The following is an 18,543-nucleotide window of genomic DNA, read 5'->3' as shown; positions in this document are numbered from 1 at the left end:
AGAAGAAAAAAATTCTATCGGATACAGCCAAAGAGGCAATGAGCATTGAACTTTTAAACGTTTCAGTGTGGCATTATGTACTATCGTCTTTAATTCAATATTAATTTCAGTCAGATCTGCTCTATGTTTAATCATATGACTTTATTATCATAATCATTGATTCAAAAGACTGTTTTCATGTTACTTTAGGGTAAACGGATTTTCTGCAAACTTGAAGGCATTTACATGACATTTACCATTTTTTTTTGCAAATGGTTTCCATTGCTGGAAAACGTTTGGCTTTCTTGCAAAATATTTTTGCTTTATTTCATACAAGTGTTGCTTTTGTTTGTTCATCTTTCACCACAGAATAACCGAATTCTTGTATTCTTTTGTGTTTCCACGATGGTAATTATACACGAGTATGTGTTTTCAAACTGATAGTCACATATATATTAGGCAAAGATAATATATTTAATACCATAACATCTTTCAGAATTTTTATGTAGCAGACTGCAAGTACTTGATATATTTAGTTAAGTTTATGTCACATTTGTGTCTACGGTATAAGATAGGTAATTACTATTTATCTATGTTTTTAAAACTATACTGAAAAGAGATTGACTTTATAAGTCTGTAGATGAATATGTGGGTGGGACTGAAAGCAGGTCCCTAGGTTGTGGTAGGTCTTGAAAAGAAAAGACATTTTGTTTGAAAATTTGTAACATTTATTACGAGAACTTCCGTCGCTTTTGTTTCAGTTTTAGTTCACAAAAACATCGCTTTTGTTAGAAGTTTACATCAGTCAAAATATAACCCTGTTGGAAGTCATTACCACATTCAATCTGAACGTTTTTTTTTTATTGTGAATTGTCGGAGTAATACTTTATTTTGTCAGTTTAATGTCACAACTAAAAAGTTTACCTTCCTGCAGTGGAGGAATACGGCAAAATACACCGAAGGATCACCCAGGTGCCCGCCCACATCTGTAATATTGTCTAAAGGGGCACCTGGCGGATGGAGCCCTCGGCCTATCATATACGGAAGTTTACTCAAAAAATGTATAGATGTCCCTTGCCATTTACAATACACCTGACTCTTGTAACGCGAATTACTAGCTCTGTAGGTGGAGCAGATTGGGCAAGGCGAGTTATTTGTCCTAAATAACCGATAGATTTGTGGTAATGACGACAACAAGTCAGAATCCGGGAACACTGGTTACCTTAAATTGCCGGTGTCATATAAGAAAATCAGCGTTACATCCAAATTAAACTGCCTATTTAATATTATGTTACACCTGCTGGCGAATAAACGGGATAGTACAACTACTTTTGGCTATGTTTGAATATCATTTTATTTCAACTGCGTGTATTTATAATTATTCATAAGTATAATGTGGTCTATTTCTTTTTATTATTATTTAGACAGAAAACTTTTTTGAAACACAATATGATTGAGAACCAATATTTATAGTACAAGAACAGTCACTGTGGTAAAATGTTTTCTTTTTGTTTGCAAGCTATATCGCTTTATTTATTAAAAGAATGTTTTATTTACAAAACATTGTGTTTTATTGATTGTTTAGATTTATTTTGTTTTTGTTGTTTTATTGTTTTTGCAGGAAAAAGGTTTTATTTACAAACGTAACGCATTTGTATGTATATAGAATACGCGAACTATGTATCCCACCACACAGTGGTGTGGGAGACATATTGATTTACTCCTCGGTGTGTGTGCGTGTGTGTGTGTGTGTGTGTGTCATTCTGTCACAGATCTTGCCGACACTCTAAAGTCGAACATTTCTCATTTGAACTTCACCAAACTTGAACAAAATGTGTTTGCCAATAAGTCCTCGGCCAAGTTCGATAACTAGCCAAATCGGCTCAGGCACTTCAGAATTATGACCCTTGAACATTATTACCGATAGACCGGTTACTCCAACATCAGAATTACTAATAGGCCGCTTACTCTTTACACGTAAACAGTATATAAAGACAGACTTACTATTCAGATGATTAGGCAGTTGTGGGAGACATGCGCTTTTTTCAAAAGCACCTCTAGTTTTTATTTAAAATATACTGCTCCAGTCAAAAATGTTTTTGTTGACAAATATATCGACTTGGTTGTAGAAAATTAATTTTATTTTCTTAATAGAACGTAAAATTCTTTCTTTCACACAATATGATGTAATATTTTTGTTGCTATATCTTTAAAAATACTGATTTTATTCACATCTTAATGAATTCATTTTAGTTCCTAAAATATCCCTTTTGTTACAAGAATATTGAGTTTGATCACAGAATGTGAACATCGTTTCTGCGTAGAAGGTTGGGTTTTTTTGTTCACAAAAAATCGCTTTTGTATAAAAAACAACAAACAAATAGCGCATTTATTTGTCAAGAAAATGCATTTATTTAGTCTACTGGTTCAGTCTTTTTTTCACAAAAAAATGATCGCAGAAATATCGCTTCTTAAAATACAGTTATAGGGAAAAGACAAGCTAAATGCTTGCATTATGAAGTCATAAACTAAAATGTGCGATTATCTTTGCAAATTTTGCAATGGTAACCTGGTATAGGCAAGATGTCTGCTTGTGCCGGGCGTGTTTTCCCAACCTGTGGGACAGCGTGGATACCGCTCCATTTCTTATTTCCTGCCGTTTGGGAAAACCTCCTACACAGGCTGGTATGTTTACAAGATCCCGTTAGTGTTCCTTGCCATCTAAAATAATACAATTTACAAGTGTGTTGTTTGGAAATCATGGAGTCCTTCAATGTTTATGGATAAAAATATAGCTCCGCTTAAGATAGAATGCGCCATCTACCGATTTTCAACGGACTGTTATGAAATTATGAAATTTTCACAAATTAAAGTTGACAATATTTCTGACAGACTGGTATTTCTTTCAGTTCACGATTACTCTCCATTTTGCTGCTGTATATCTTCAAACATGACCAATGACGTCTTTTTTTCAGTAGAGCATAAAAAGACGTACTTGACATTTTTTTTAAGTAGCGTTCTTACATACAACAAAAACACGGTTAAAATTCTTTATTTTCAAGTTTTTGTTTAAATCATCTCTTCAATGGTATATAATTTGTCATGTTTACAGATCAAGTTTAGCAAAGATACTATCTGTAGCTCTGGCGGTCCCTAAACGGGACCAAGCAGAATCATTTGAACGAACCTGTGAGAGGTCCAAACAAGAATCCTACAGACTAAACTTAAGGCAGTTCAATCAAGTGAATCATGAGAAGAATTTTAAAAGTGTTTTTTTTTTCTATTCTAATTATGACGAACACTAAAAGGGGTCAAGCAGAACCATCTGCACCCAGTTCAGATAGGCCCATACAAGGATGCTGCATATCAAGTTTGATGAACATCCATCAAGTGGTTCATGAGAAGTCGATTAAAGGTCTGTATTCAAGCAAGGGTCTAAATGGAGCCATTTCAAAACAAACTAAACTTTCAGACATGGGTGACTGGCGATCCTCTTGAGCCTCGCAATTGCCCTTTTCCGCAGCATCCGAATCATTTTGGATACGTTCCGGATTCTTACCCTCAAGTTGTTATTTTTGCTTTGCAGATCTCAACTTTCGCCTACGCCTAGCTTCTTTCTGTAAAATAAAAAAAAAACAGATTTAAACAGCAAACTTGTTATATACATAACAGTTTAAAAAAACAAGGCTAAATGTCCAACTGGGAATGCCACGTTCTTAAAACGCAACCTCCACAAATTGCAACTCACAGTGTGCGGACGCGCGCACACGACCAATACACAGACACTCACACAAACGCACATACAAAGCAAACACACAAGAACAAAACGAACAATAAAGGAACACAGTGGGCACCGCCTTGGAACGGTCAGAGGCAAAAACACCAATGGGGAACTTAAACCGGTTTATGGTGCACACCTTACCTCACTTTTACAGTGTAAATAAAAGCCTTCCTCGCCAGGTGAATCCTTATCACACGCAATGGCAACAGAAGGCATGGAATGTAAATCATAAAAAAGCTTTTGTTACTTTATAAACAGCAAACCTTAAGAACTAAACGTATCTATTAGATTCCTTTGCAGAAGACAGAGCATCAAGAGAAACACCCATAAGGGCCCAACGAAACAGGTCAGTAGACAGAAATCAAAACAGTTCATTACCGGTTGAATTTAAAACTGCCTATTAAAGAGTCCCTCCTCCCGCTCTCCTTCTGACACAATCAAAGAGAAAAGCGTAGCGTCCAACAGTAAAAGGATTGAACACTAGACATGCGGTGTGTCTCAGAACAGTTGGGTCATAACATATCTTAATAAAATGTTTTATAATTTTTACAAATACAAAATGAAACAAGAGGGCCATGATGGCCCTATATCGCTCACCTGAGTAGAGTTGTTTGCTTGAACAAATTTCTTAGCTAAAGCTTTAAAAACAAGAAAATTAGGAGAGTGGGTCAAGGTAAAGATTATGCAAAATTACGTTTGCAATCTGTAAAGAAAATATTACAGGTGGTTCAAATCCTTTTGCTGTATCTTAAAAAACAAGAAAGTAGGTCAGTAGGTCATGTTGATGGTCACTGAAAGTCTGTTTAAAGGTCGGCATGCAAAACTATACATGTCGTCAAAATTTCAAAGCTGTATCTTAAAAAACAAGAAAGTAGGTCAGGAGGTCATATTCAAGGTCACTGAAAATCAGTTTTAAGATCGGTGTGCAAAACTGTACATGTCTTCCAAATTTTAAGGCTGTATCTTATGTAAGCCTATGTAAAACTTGGAACCCTCAGGGCAGGGCCTCTTTTTACCCCAGAGGCATAATTTGAACAATCTTGGTAAAGGACCACAAAGTGATGCAACATACCAAAAGTCAAAAGCCTAGGCCTTGCAGTTTCATGCAAGAAGATTTTTCTTCCTATATAAGTCTATGTAAAACTTGGGACCCCCGGGGCGGGGCCTCTTTTCACCCAAGGGGCATAATTTGAACAATCTTGGTAGAGAACCACAAGGCAGGCCTAGGTCTTGTGGTTTCAGACAAGAAGATCTTTAAAAAAATCCTATTTAAGTCTATGTAAAATTTGAGACCCCCGGGGCGGGGCCTCTTTTCACCCTAGGGGATAATTTGAACACTTTTGGTAGAGAACCAAAAGGCAATGCTACATACCAAATATCAAAGGCCTAGGTCTTTTTGTTTCAGACAAGAAGTTTTTTCCTATATAGGTCTTTGTAAAAATTTGGACCCCCGGGACGGGGCGTCTTTTCACCCCAGGGGCATAATTTGAACAGTCTTTATAGAGGACCATTAGATGATGTCACATGCCAAATATTGAAGCTCTTTGCCTTGTGGTTTTTGACAAGAAGATTTTCAAAGTTTTCCCTACATAAGTCTATGTAAACAATTTGACCCCCAGGGCGGGCCATATTTAACCCTAGGGGAATAATTTGAACAATCTTGGTAGAGGACTACTAGATGATGCTACGTATCAAATATAAAAGCCCTAAAGACCTGTGGGTTTGGACAAGAAGATTTTTAAAGATTTTCCTTTCGGTTGCAATGGCAACCAGAGTTCTATATGGAATTCAATTTTTTAAATAAAGTTTAAAGAAGACCAACCAAGGAATATCCCTGTGAAGTTTCATCAAAATTGGCTTGATGGTTTAGGAAGAGTTATTGTTTAAAGGAAACTGTGGACGGACGACGGCCGGTGTAATGAAGCATTTCGACCCCCATAGAATAACGACCCCCCGGTCATTATTCTATAGAAAATGTGACTCCTTTCCTGTAAAATATTGACTCCCCTTATAAAAAAACTGACTCCTTTTGAAAACTCTATAGAATAACGACCCCCCGGTCATTATTCTATAGAAAAACTGACCCCTCCAAGTAAAATACTGACTCCCTAAAGATGACTCCCTTCGAATCTCATAGAATAACAACCCCGGTTATTATTCTATAGAAAAAGTGACTCCTTCCATGTAAAATACTCACTGCCGAAATTACTACATTCGAACTCTCATACAATATCGATTCCCGGACATTATTCTATTTAAAAAAGTTACTCTTTCCGTGTAAAACACCGGCTCCTAAAAAGACTTTCGACGATAATATCTATTAAAAAGTGATCCCCACCAAACCTAACGGACAATTTTACTAGATCTACAGCTCTAATACCCTCCATTGCCAATAGTTAACATTTTGATTGTACTACTACTACTGGTGCCGCTACTTCTATTGCTATTACTACATGTACTTCTTCTTCTTCTTCTACTACTACTACTACTACTTCTACTACTGCTACTACTACAACTGCTACTACTGATACTACTATACCTGCTTCCACTAATACGTCTTGTACATCTACCTCTTCTTCTCCTGCTGCTGTTGTTGCTGTCACTTATTCCTCTGCTGCTGCTGCTGCTGCTACTGCAACTGCCACTACCACTGCCACTACTACTACTACTACTACTACTTTCTATTGTTGCCGCTACCGTACTTTACTGCCACTGCTAACTTAGTAAGTATTGCAACTTCTATTAATACTTAGTTCTATGCTAGCAGTTTCTTGTGCAGTTTTCTTCTGAAGAATTACTTCATACCGACGTTTGCAGGGATTATTGACACTGGTGTGTTTTGTGCACGTATTGTGAATTGTTATTTTCCTGAAAAATATGTATACACCAAGATACAGCGTCTAGAAATAGAATCCCTTTTCCCGTTGCGGAATGCTCTGATTTCTGTGTCAAGTGATGGTATCTGGGGCTAATGGTCAAACGGAAGGACGGACGGACGGACAAGGGCAAATCTATATGCCCCCCTCCCCCGAGTGGGGGCATAAAATGCATCAATTAGGCATTAGATACATGAGTTATCACTAAATTTGACCAAATGACCGGGGGTCGTTTTTTTATGGGAGTCAATATTCTATGGGGGTCGAAATACTTCATTACACCGGACGATGAGCGATCACAAATGAAGTTATCATAAAAACCACTTTCCTAATTTTTGTAAAAATGTTCTTAACCTGCAGTTTTCTTCTGAAGAATTACTTCATACCGGAGTTTGCAGGGATTATTGACACTGGTGTGTTTTGTGAACGTATTGTGAATTTTTGTATTTGTGACTCACTTTTCCCGTTGCGGAATGCTCTGATTTCTGTGTCAAGTGATCTTATCTGGGGCTAATGGTCAAACGGAAGGACGGACGGACAAGGGCAAATCTATATGCCCCCCTCCCCCTAGTGGGGGCATAAAATGCAGCAATTAGGCCTTAGATACATGAGTTATCACTAAATTTGACCAAATGACCGGGGGTCGTTTTTTTATGGGAGTCAATATTCTTCGTGAGGTTCAGTTTACTTCACGTGGGGGAGTCATAGTACTATGATCTGGAGGTCATAATACTATGACCGGGGGGGTCACCTTTTCCATAGAATAATGACGGGGGGGGGGGGGGTTATTATTCTATGGAGGTCGAAATACTTCATTACACCGGACGATGATCGATCACAAATGTTTGATCTGCTTATCTCATTCCTGACTGAAGTTATCATAAAAACCACTTTCCTAATTTTTGTAAAAATGTTCTTAACCTTGACCTAAGCAACCCAAAATACATCTAAAACAATACTCTCCGTGCAAACTTCCTAAATTTCAAGTTTGGGCGCAATACCCTGTTCGTTACTGAAGTTATTGACCAGAAACAATTTTTCTATTTTTTATAACAGTGACATTGACCCTGACCTCAGTGACCAAACGCATACCGTACAACAGTTTCCAAGAAAGCTACATTATGTACTGAGCTTGGTCGCAATATCCAACAGCAAAAATAGATCTTAAAAACTTAAATTTGCAAAGAAATGACCTATATGGTAAGCATTATGTAAGTACTACGGGCCATAACTCATGTGTTCCTGAAGCAATTTCACTGAATCTTGCAGAGCCACATTTCCCAATTACATCTAACATTACTGTGATGTTTTATTGAAAGCCTTACATTCATGTCTGAGATGAGACTTCGGATGGAAAGAAGAGAGAATAAAAGCACCATTTATGTAAAAATATGTAAGTACACAGGGCCATAAATCTCGTTTTCCTCAAGCAGTCCATTAAACCATATCTAAGATATGACTGCGGACGGACAGGAAAAGGACTATTTCTGTACTACTATATATATATAAATACAAAGGGTCATAAATCTTGTCTTCTTCAAGCAATCAAACAAAAGCTTGCAGAGCCGCATTTTTATAGCGCTGCAGTTAACATTTCTGCAACGTCTTATTGAAATCCTACAAACCAATTCTAAGATATGACTCCGGACGAACAAAAAATCGAATAGTATATATATTACATAATTATGTACATTTGCAAAGGGTCATGAATCTTGTCTTTCTCAACCTATCTCTATTAAAATTTCTACCATGTTTTATTAAAACACTTTGAACCATGTCCGAGATAGAAATTGGAATAAAACACTATATAATGTATGTACAAAGGGCCATAACTCTTGACTTACTCATGCAATCTGACCGAAATTTGCATGGCGGCATTTCCCTTCAGCAGGTAACATTTCTACCATGTTTACTTAAATACTCTACAAAGATATGATTTCCGACTGACGGACGGACGGACGGATGTTCCTACATATGGGTACATGTATTAAAGTTCTCTCTATCGTTCCTTTAGCCAGGTAAAAATAAGCACATAAAAGCTTATGGAATGAATGACATCAAGGAAAAGTACAGTTACCTATTGTTCCTATAGTCACCACTCTATGAAAATTTAAGACGGACAATCGGATGGCCAGACAACGCCAAAGCTATATCCATCCGCCTTCAGCGGGGGATAATAACACAGATAGAGAGAAAGTGTATCAAAACTTTAATCTGAAATTCTAAGTAAAAAGGGGGATAATCAATAAAATATTAGTGCAAGAGTTATGACCATAAGTCATATGGTGTGGATGATGATGAGGAATAACTATTTGAAGTTCGAAGAAAATCTAGTAATAACAGAGTTAAAGTGAAAGTGCATTAAAACTTTAACCAATGTGGAAGCAGACGCCGAGACGAGTAGGATAGCTCTCCATATACTTCGTATAGTCGGGATAGAAGTCGAGCAGTCGTATCCGTATCCAGGGAGTCTAACGAGTTTGGGTACGTTGACATTTTAAGCCAGAGCAAAAGGATAGTTGACAGAAAATGGCAGATATAAGCACTTAAACAAGATACGAGGTCAGTATTTTTTCAAAATAATTATATCATTTCAGCATAATTGCGGTTATTTCAGCTGTGCATCGAGTAGATAAATGTTTCCGCTGTGCAATGCCGTTTCTACAAGGAGGAACTCTGTCGTATATAAAAAGTTACTGAGTGTAAATTTACAACTTTCTCTTTCTCGCCAACGAAATGTTTATAAAAAACCCCATCAATTTGGATCTATTTTGGTCGGGTAATCTACGCTTTTTATATTTTCCATCATGTAATGCTTAACTGGAAGCACGTGACCTTATTTTAATAGTCATCGATGCATTAAGCAGCCAATCGCAATGTGGTGTACGAATGCATTTGGCACTACCGGGGTTATTTTTTCATATTGAGAATATATACCTGTTGAGACTCATGGGATTTACAAACATATATTGAGGTGTCATCTGCGGGTAAAATTCAACCTCTCTATTTAATTTTGTTGTCCTAAGCCCAAGCATTCTCAAGTTATCATCTGGTAACGGTTTACCTGTTCCGGGTTACTATGACCTTGACCTTTGACCTACTGACCTAAAATCAATAGTGGTCATTTGCTGGTCGTGTTCTACCTCCCTATTAAACCTCCCTATTTAATTTTGTTGTCCTAAGCCCAAGCATTCTCAAGTTATCATCCGGAAACTGTTTAACTGTTCCGGGTTACTGTGACCTTGACCTTTGACACATTGTCCTCAAAATCAATATGGGTCATTTGCTAGTCATGACCAACCTACCTATCAACTTTTATGATCTATGCCCAAGCGTTCTTGAGTTATCATGCAGAAACCGTTTAATTGTTCCGGGCCACTGTGACCTTTATCTTTATCTCAAAATCAGGAAGAGTCATCTGCTGGTCATGACCAATCTTCCTATCAACTTTCATGATCCTATGCTCAAGCGTTCTTAAGGAATCATCCAGAAACCGATTGTGTACATACGGACCGACCGACCGACAGACATCTGCAAAACAATATACCCCACATTCTTCGAGGGTGGGGAGCATAAAAATTGATAATACACTTAAATGATAAACATTTCACGTCGGCGTCGTTTAAAGTATATGAAACGTTGGTAAAATTAACTTCTTTTTAAATAGCAAAAGAAAAAATACTTTTTTCTGGCTGGAAAAAACTAACATGTGATAAAAAGAATATTACATTTGTGACTTTCCACATTGAATTTTTAAAACTTGTTGAATAAAACTGATAATATGCTCGACAGAGTCTCGCATTTTATTCAACCCGATAAAAAATCAGTATTAATAGGTACTCTGTATAATTAAATGTAATGCAGAAATGGTATTTGTTAAAAAATGTCACTTTTTAGTGTGAGTGCACACTTATCCTTTTTTTTTTTTTTTGCCATATAGATTTTAGAGTGTCTACTATTTTAAACCTATTTCATAACATTGTTAATACATATAAACTACATAAACATTATGTAGCGATTTTTTATATTTTCAGATATGTAATTTGAGTCTAGTATGTCGGAATAATTTGTATATCTGATATATTGATAACGTAATACATAAGCACAGATAGTGTTTGACTCCCTTTTCATGCTAGTATTGCTATAATTATTGTTGAATTTCTGCTAATAATAGGATTTGGGTCATTCGTGGCTGAGCTGGGTACATTATGCGGATAGCTGGATCCCAGCATCACACATTATGTCATATACAATAGTTAAAGGGAACCAGATATTTGATAGCGCAAGTACTCGTTGTAAAATACTATGTATAAAGTTGGACCAATCAGAAGCAAGTTCTATAAATAGCACCAATCAAAGCTCACGTCTGCTAAGGTATAAATAGGTAGATGGATGATAGAGAGATCATTCTGCTGTCTGTACTCTACGTGGCATTTCTATGCTTCACTGTGCCTGAAAGGGCGGATGGACCGTTATTAAACTTAAACACTGACTGACTGAGAGAGATCATTCTGTATCCAGCGATAGAAGAAGACACACCGAGGATTCAATTAATAATTTATCCCAGTACCTTGATGAGGAAGTTATTGCAACTACACTGTCAGGGCGGATAAATTATTAAAAAGAAGACGTTTGAAGTTCATAGACTAAAGAAAAGTTGCAGAATTTCAACAAGGTTTCGAGCTATAGGGTCCGCGCATAGGAGTTTTACCTTAAGGGCAGTAGTATGCTACTGACGATAGCAAATATAGGCTGAGCTGAGGCAAAGACATAGGAATTGGTGATCTACTGAGTAAGTAGGAGAGTTCCAGCTTATATACGAGGTTCAGCGTTATTGGCGGAGTACAGCCAAGACATCAGGGTTATACCTATATGGTAGTTGAATGCTATAAGTGATAGCAAATAGGCGCTGAGCATCCAGGAGTCAGGGCAATCTTATTGAGTTGCAGCTTTAATTAAGAGAGCATGGGCTGAACATCTATGCGATAGGACTCGTATGTTCTTGTTCAAAGACATTGTCTGAAGGGAACTTCGACAAAAAGACCAGGCAACTATAATATCTCCAGCCTATAGGAGTTTAAGCTGCTGCTTTTTAGTTGAAGGTTGATAGTTGAAACATTGAATGATTTTTGCCTGATCCCTAAAATTATCTAGCTCATAATTTAAATCGTTTACGAATCATTGCTACACGAATAATTTAGGCAAAGTAGCCAGAGGAAAATTATATATACGATACATTTGGTCTCACCAGCTATACGTTTGAACAAAGGACAATCTACATCGTTTGTCAGCTAGTCTAAGACATAGTCACCTTGGCGATATGACCCATTTTATTGTTCAAGATACCAAAGGCGTAGGCACTTCCCTGGGTTGAAATGGAAATTATTTGTTAGTTATTCCTACAGCTTATTGACAATTAATCTGCCTCAATAAACCATATTTTCTGCGTACAGTTAGGTCATGTAACCAAATAAACGTATTTACATTTTGTGAATGCATTTTCGTGATATAATCCACAAGTAAGTGTCACAATTTTGTAATTCATTTTGCCATATAACTTGTTTGCAACATTCTTTTTTACTAAATTATAATCTCTATGCGTCATTTAACGGTAATATTTCATGATTTCAGATGTCGTCTCCACTTGTTGTTTGCAAACGCAACAACTTGTGCATTTTTTAACACGCTTCATCGCGCGTTGTTATAACTTGTAACATACTCTCCAATGTAGTCGTTACATGATATTCTTTAAATTAGCAAACTTGACATAAAATAGGTAAAGTATGTACTAACCTGCTTTCACTTTCGCCTATATCTGCCTTTTGCTCCCACTTAAAATATCAACGTACCCAAACGCGTTCGACCCCCTGGTATCGTAGTTTTACTTTTAAAGCTAGAATCACACTGCCCCGGATGGGTCTGCGGATGAGTTTCGGATATCATCCATAACGCATCCGTAGAACTCCTAACTCATTCGTAAGTCATCTGGTGTATGAGGGCAAGGGAGCAAAGTTTTGAACATGCTCAAAATTTTGCCACGGATAATATATTTGTAAGGAATCCATAATAAATCCGTAACAGTTCTGAAAAGATCGTAACAGTTCTTAAAAGATCGAAACAGACCGGACGACAATCACTGCGGTAAAAAAAATACGAGCTATTACGGTTATATTACGGTTCTAATAAGGTTTATTAAGGTTCTGTTACGATTGTATTATTTGGAAAAAACCTCCTTTTTTCTTACACATCCGGAGCCACCCGGGGATGTGAATCAGGAACTCATCTGCAAGCCCATCCGGGGCAGTGTGATTCTAGCTCTAATAGTATCCACCAAGTAAACAAAACGGATAATCAATACTATATCTTTCTAAACAATATAACAAGCGGGCCATGATGACCCTATATCGCTCACCTGATAAACTTGGCCTTGGATTCACCAAATTAAATATCCTGACCAAGTTTCATGAAGATAGGGTCATAATTGTGGCCTCAAGAGTGTTAACAAGCTTTTCCTTTCATTTGGCGGGTGACCTAGATTTTGACCTCATATGACCCAGTTTTGAACTTGGCATAGGAATCATCAAAATAATCATTCTGACCCAATTTCATGAACATAGGGTCAAAAGTATGGCCTCAAGAATGTTAATAAGCTTTTATTTTCATTTGACCGGGTGACCTAGTTTTTGACCCCTCGTGACTCAGTTTTAAACATGGCCCCACATAACCAAGTTTCAAACTTGGCCTAGAGATCAAAAGATAAACATTCTGTGCAAGTTTGTATTAAATCAGAGCATAAATGAAACCTCCATTTTGGCTGAAAGAGCCAATATAGAAAATCAGGCAATAACTCTAGAGCCAATGACCAAATCAAGCCAGTTTTCAAAAGGAACCGAGATATTATTGTGACTTTTTTGTGTGTAAATGTGGTTAAACTTGAATGTAAAATGTCACTTCTATCGTGATCACAAGGTAAAAATAATAAATTTCGGCTCTTTCAGGGATCAATCAGGGGCCGTAACTCCGAAACATATAACTGGATCTGTCGGATTCATCATGGAATCCAAAATCTATTGTTGTTAAGATAGTTTGGAAGTCTGTATCAAATCAAACCATAAATGAAGTCTCTATATGGCTGCAAAAGCCAAAATAGCCAATTTTGGCCCTTTAAGGGGACATTACTCTTGAATCCATGATGAAATCTGGCCAGTTTTTTTAAAGGGACTGAGATAGTATGTCAATACAAGTTTTGTGCAAGTCTGAATAAAATCAATTGCAAAATGTGGTCTCTATCGTGTTCACAATCCAAAAATAGCAAATTTTAGCTCTTTAAATTGGCCCTTTAAGGGGACATTACTCTTGAATCCATGATGGGATCTAGCCAGTTTTTAAAAAGATCCGAGAGTTTATGCCAATTCAAGTTGTGTGCAAGTTTGGACAAAATGAATTGCAAAATGTGGTCTCTATCGTGTTCACAAGAAATTGTGGACGAACGGACGGACGACGGACGATCGCAAAAGCTCACCTTGTGAGCTAAAACAGATGTTAATAACTTATAGTGAAATTGAAAAGCTTGCCATAAAACTTTATGCTGAATGCAACAGTGACGCCAATACCAGTACGCCAGTACAATAGCCCTCCTTATTGTTCAATTAGTCGAGGTAATAATCAGCTCTTATATTTTTACAAAACTTCATGTACCTAGATCTATATTATACATTTAGCAATATACTAGCCAATCAATTTAAATCAACTCAAGCTGAAACAATCACAAATTCGCATTTTTTAAAAATGCAGAAAACAACATTATCTAAAACAAACAAATTGCTAAATTCTAACCATCGATAAAACCCAACTTAACCCGTGATCTGTTTCAGAATCCCATAAGTGACATGCAACCAATGTGAATTTAGCAATTCATTCCTAACAGTTCAAAGTGAAAAAGCAAAACAAAGATGCACCTTACCAATTTTTTTTAGTTTTTGCAACATTTCAATTATCTGGCTCTAATTGTTTCAGGTAAATTTTAAATGCTCGTGTATAATAAATCAGAGGGTATACAAGCTACACAACACCTATAGGAATAAATACAGGCAAACCCGTGTTAAAGACCACCTCTGAACAGAGACCATTTTGCTCTAAAGACCACATGTTTTATTTCCCATTTTAACATTTACAGTGTATTTTAACCTGTGAAAAAAAACACCTCCCAATAAAGACTACATTTTGGCTCTCCCAAGGGTGGTATTTATAGACAGGTTTGACTGTATATGTATGTACATAATATACATGAAAATGTACAGGGAAGCCTGGCTCATTTCATTTCCTGCAAAGGGAGCTAACTGTGATTTCACAATTCTCTTTAATGCAAAGGATTACATCCCTTCCTGCATATACAATTGGAGAAAACGAAAAAAGAAATTACAAAATACTACATTACATTTCAGCTAGGTCGAGGTGACAAAATCTACTGGAATTAAAAGTATTTCTAGGGTTATTTTCACAGTTAACTCCATTTCTTGCAGCAAAAGCATAACATAAGCAGAGTTCATATAAAGCTAACAGCATGGCAAAACTTCTTCCAAATTTCTTCCTAGTAAATAATATCATGCAACCTAGAAACGAAGAAAATAGAGTGACCTTTACAAATAAAGAAACTGTGGCTAAAAACAATGAAAATATAAAAATGACACAAGGCAATTTGCCTCTCTCTTTCTTTACTACCGATAATTGGTAAGAAGCCCTGATCACATACTGTACAACAAACAACATGTTAGCATAATTTGTGACTGCAAAATGGAAACACAAAACCAGAGGACCAAATGGTCCTAGGTCGCTCACCTGAGAACAGCTTGATCAAATTAAATGAATATCCTCTTTCTGCTTAAAATGCGACCCCTTTTGCATAGGCAAGGTATTTCTTTGCTTTGACCAGGTGACCTAGTTTTTGATCGAACATGACCCATATTTAAACTGAACCTAACTTTCGTCAAGACAAACATTTCGATCAAATTTCATGAAGATCCACTGAAAAATTCAGCCCCTATTGCAAACACAAGGTTATTCTTTGAATTGACCAGGTGACCTAGTTTTTGATCCAACATAACCCATATTTGAACTTGACTTAAACTTCATCAAAGCAAACATTTTCATCAAATTTCATTAACATCATGCCTAAAATGTAGCCCCTCTTGCATTCACAAAGTTTTTCTTTGATTTTACTGGGTGACTATTTGAACTTGACCTAGATTTCATCAAAACAAACCAAATTTTATGAAGGTCCAGTGAAAAATGCAGCAAATATTGCATACAAAAGGTTATTCTTTGATTTGACCTAGCGACCTAGTTTTTGACCCAACATAATCCATATCTGAACTTGAACTAGATTTCGTCAAAGCAAACATTGTAATCAAATTTCATGAACATACTGCCTAAAATGTAGTCCCTATTGCATTCACAAAGTTTTTCTTTGATTTTACTGGGTGACCTAGTTTTTTTTATCCCAGATGACCCCTATCTGAACACGACCTAGATCAAACATTCTGATCAAATTTCATGAATATCCAGTGTAAAATACAGCCACTATTGCATACACAAGGTTTTTATTTGAATTGACTGAGCGACCTAGTTTTTAACCCTAAATGACCCATATTCTAACTTAACCTAGATTTCACCAAGGCAAACATTGTGATCAAATTTCATGAAGATCCAGTGTAAAATGCAGTCCCAATTGCATACACAAGTTTTTTTTTATTTGACCTAGCGACCTAGTTTTTGATTTCAGATGACCCATATTCAAACTTGACCAAGACTTTATCAAGGCAACCATCCTGACTAAATTTCATGAATATCCACTGTAAAATGCATCCCCTATTGCGTACACAAGGTTTTTTTTTTTTTTTTTTGACCGAATGACCATGTTTTTGACTCCAGATAATCCATATTCGAACTTGACCTAGATTTGATCAAGGCAACCATCCTGACTAAATTTCATTAAGATCCGGTGTAAAATGCAGTCCCTATTACATACATAAGCTTTTTCTTTTATTTGACCTAGTGACCTAGTTTTTAACCCCAAATAACCCATATTAAATCCTGACCTAGATTTTATCAAAGCAATCATTCTGACCAAATTTCATGAATATCAGTTGAAAAATACAGACTCTACCGCCTATGCAGGGTTTTTTCTTTTATTTGACCGGGTGATCTAGTTTTTGACTCCAGATGACCCAGTGTAAAGATGCAGTCCCTGTTGCATACACAAGGCTTTTCCCTAATTTGACCTAGCAACCTAGTTTTTGACCCCAGATTACACATATTCAGATTTGACCTAGATTTCATTAAGGCAACTATTTTGACTAAATTTTATGAATATCCAGTGTAAAATGCAGCCCCTATTGCATTCAAAATGTTTTTCAAATTTCATGAATACCCAGTGTAAAATGCAGCCACTATTGCATACACAAGGTTTTTATTTGATTTGACTGAGTGACCTAGTTTTTAACCCCAAATGACCCATATTCTAACTTGACCTAGATTTCTTCCGGACAAACATTGTGATCGAATTTCATGAAGATCCAGTGTAAAATGCAGTCCCTTTGCATATACAAGATTTTCTTTGATTTAACCTAGCGAACTAGTTTTTTTAACCAACATGACCCATATTAGAACTTGACCTAGATTTCATCAAGGCAACCATCCTGACTAAATTTTATGAATATCCAGTGTAAAATGCAGTCCATATCGTGTACACAAGGTTTTTGTTTGATTTGACCGGGTGACCTAGTTTTTGACCCCAGATAATCTATGTCTGAACTTGACCTAGATTTCATCTAGACAAACATTGTGATCAAATTTCACCAAGATCCGGTGTAAAATGACATGACCTAGATTTCATCAAGGCAATTATTCTGTTTGAATTTCATGAAGATCAATTGAAAAATGCAGCCACTATCGCATATGCAAGGTTTTTCTTTGATTTAACAGAGTGACCTAGTTTTTGAATCAAGATGACCTATATTCAAACTTGACCTAGATTTCATCAAGGCAATTATTCTGACCAAATTTCATGAAGATCAATTGAAAAATACAGCCTCTATCACATATGCAAGGCTTTTTTTTATTTGACAGGGTGACCTTGTTTTTGAATCCAGATAACCCATATTCAAACTTGACCTAGATTTTATCCAGACGAACACTGTGATCAAATTTAATGAAGATCTAGTGTAAAATGCATACACAAGGTGTTTCCCTAATTTGACCTAGTGACCTAGTTTTTGACCCAACATGATCCATATTCGAACTTGACCTAGATTTCATCAAGGCAACCATTCTGACTAAATTTTATGAATATCCAGTTTAAAATGCAGCCCCTATTGCGAACACAAGGTTTTTCTTTGATTTGGCCAGGTGACCTAGTTTTTGACCCCAGATGACCCCTATTTAAAATTGACATAGATTTTATCCAGACAAACATTGTGATCAAATTTCATGACGATCCGGTGTATAATGTTTTCTTTGATTTGACCTAGTGACCTAGTTTTTGACCCCAGATGACCCATTTTCAACCTTGACCTAGATTACATCAAGTATTGCCATTCTGACCACACGTCATGAAGATCAATTGAAAAATACAGCCTCTATCGCATACACAAGCTAAATGTTGACAGACGACAAACGCCGGACATTGAGCGATCACAATAACTCACCTAAGCATTGCTCAGGTGAGCTAAAAGAAAAAACCTAAACGTCTGGCAACAGAAGACTGCTAAAAGAGTAGTTTCAGCCAGTTCACACCACAACTTAACACTTTTAAACCACATATATTCACCACTTTGTCGATACAGGAAACTGAAGTTCTTCGAACTATACATTTTCTTTAGTTTTAACCTTTTAAAATTGTAGCTATCA

At 36.5% G+C, this 18,543-nt stretch overlaps 1 protein-coding gene across 1 annotated transcript in view; it reads right to left on the bottom strand.

Annotated features, from left to right (window-relative positions):
• Window positions 1–3,395: 3,395 nt before the first annotated feature.
• Window positions 3,396–18,543, bottom strand: part of LOC128551362 (kinesin light chain-like) — a gene marked incomplete at its 5' end in the record, with an annotated part of 31,232 nt that continues 16,084 nt past the window's right edge. Inside the window, one exon of the mRNA XM_053532210.1 lies at window positions 3,396–3,596. Within this exon, the coding sequence (XP_053388185.1) occupies window positions 3,549–3,596 (48 nt within the window). The remainder of the gene's footprint in view (window positions 3,597–18,543) is intronic.

Source organism: Mercenaria mercenaria, unplaced genomic scaffold (assembly GCF_021730395.1).
Source record: "Mercenaria mercenaria strain notata unplaced genomic scaffold, MADL_Memer_1 contig_1018, whole genome shotgun sequence".
Classification (NCBI taxonomy): domain Eukaryota; kingdom Metazoa; phylum Mollusca; class Bivalvia; order Venerida; family Veneridae; genus Mercenaria; species Mercenaria mercenaria.
This window is presented reverse-complemented; position numbering and strand designations above follow the sequence as displayed.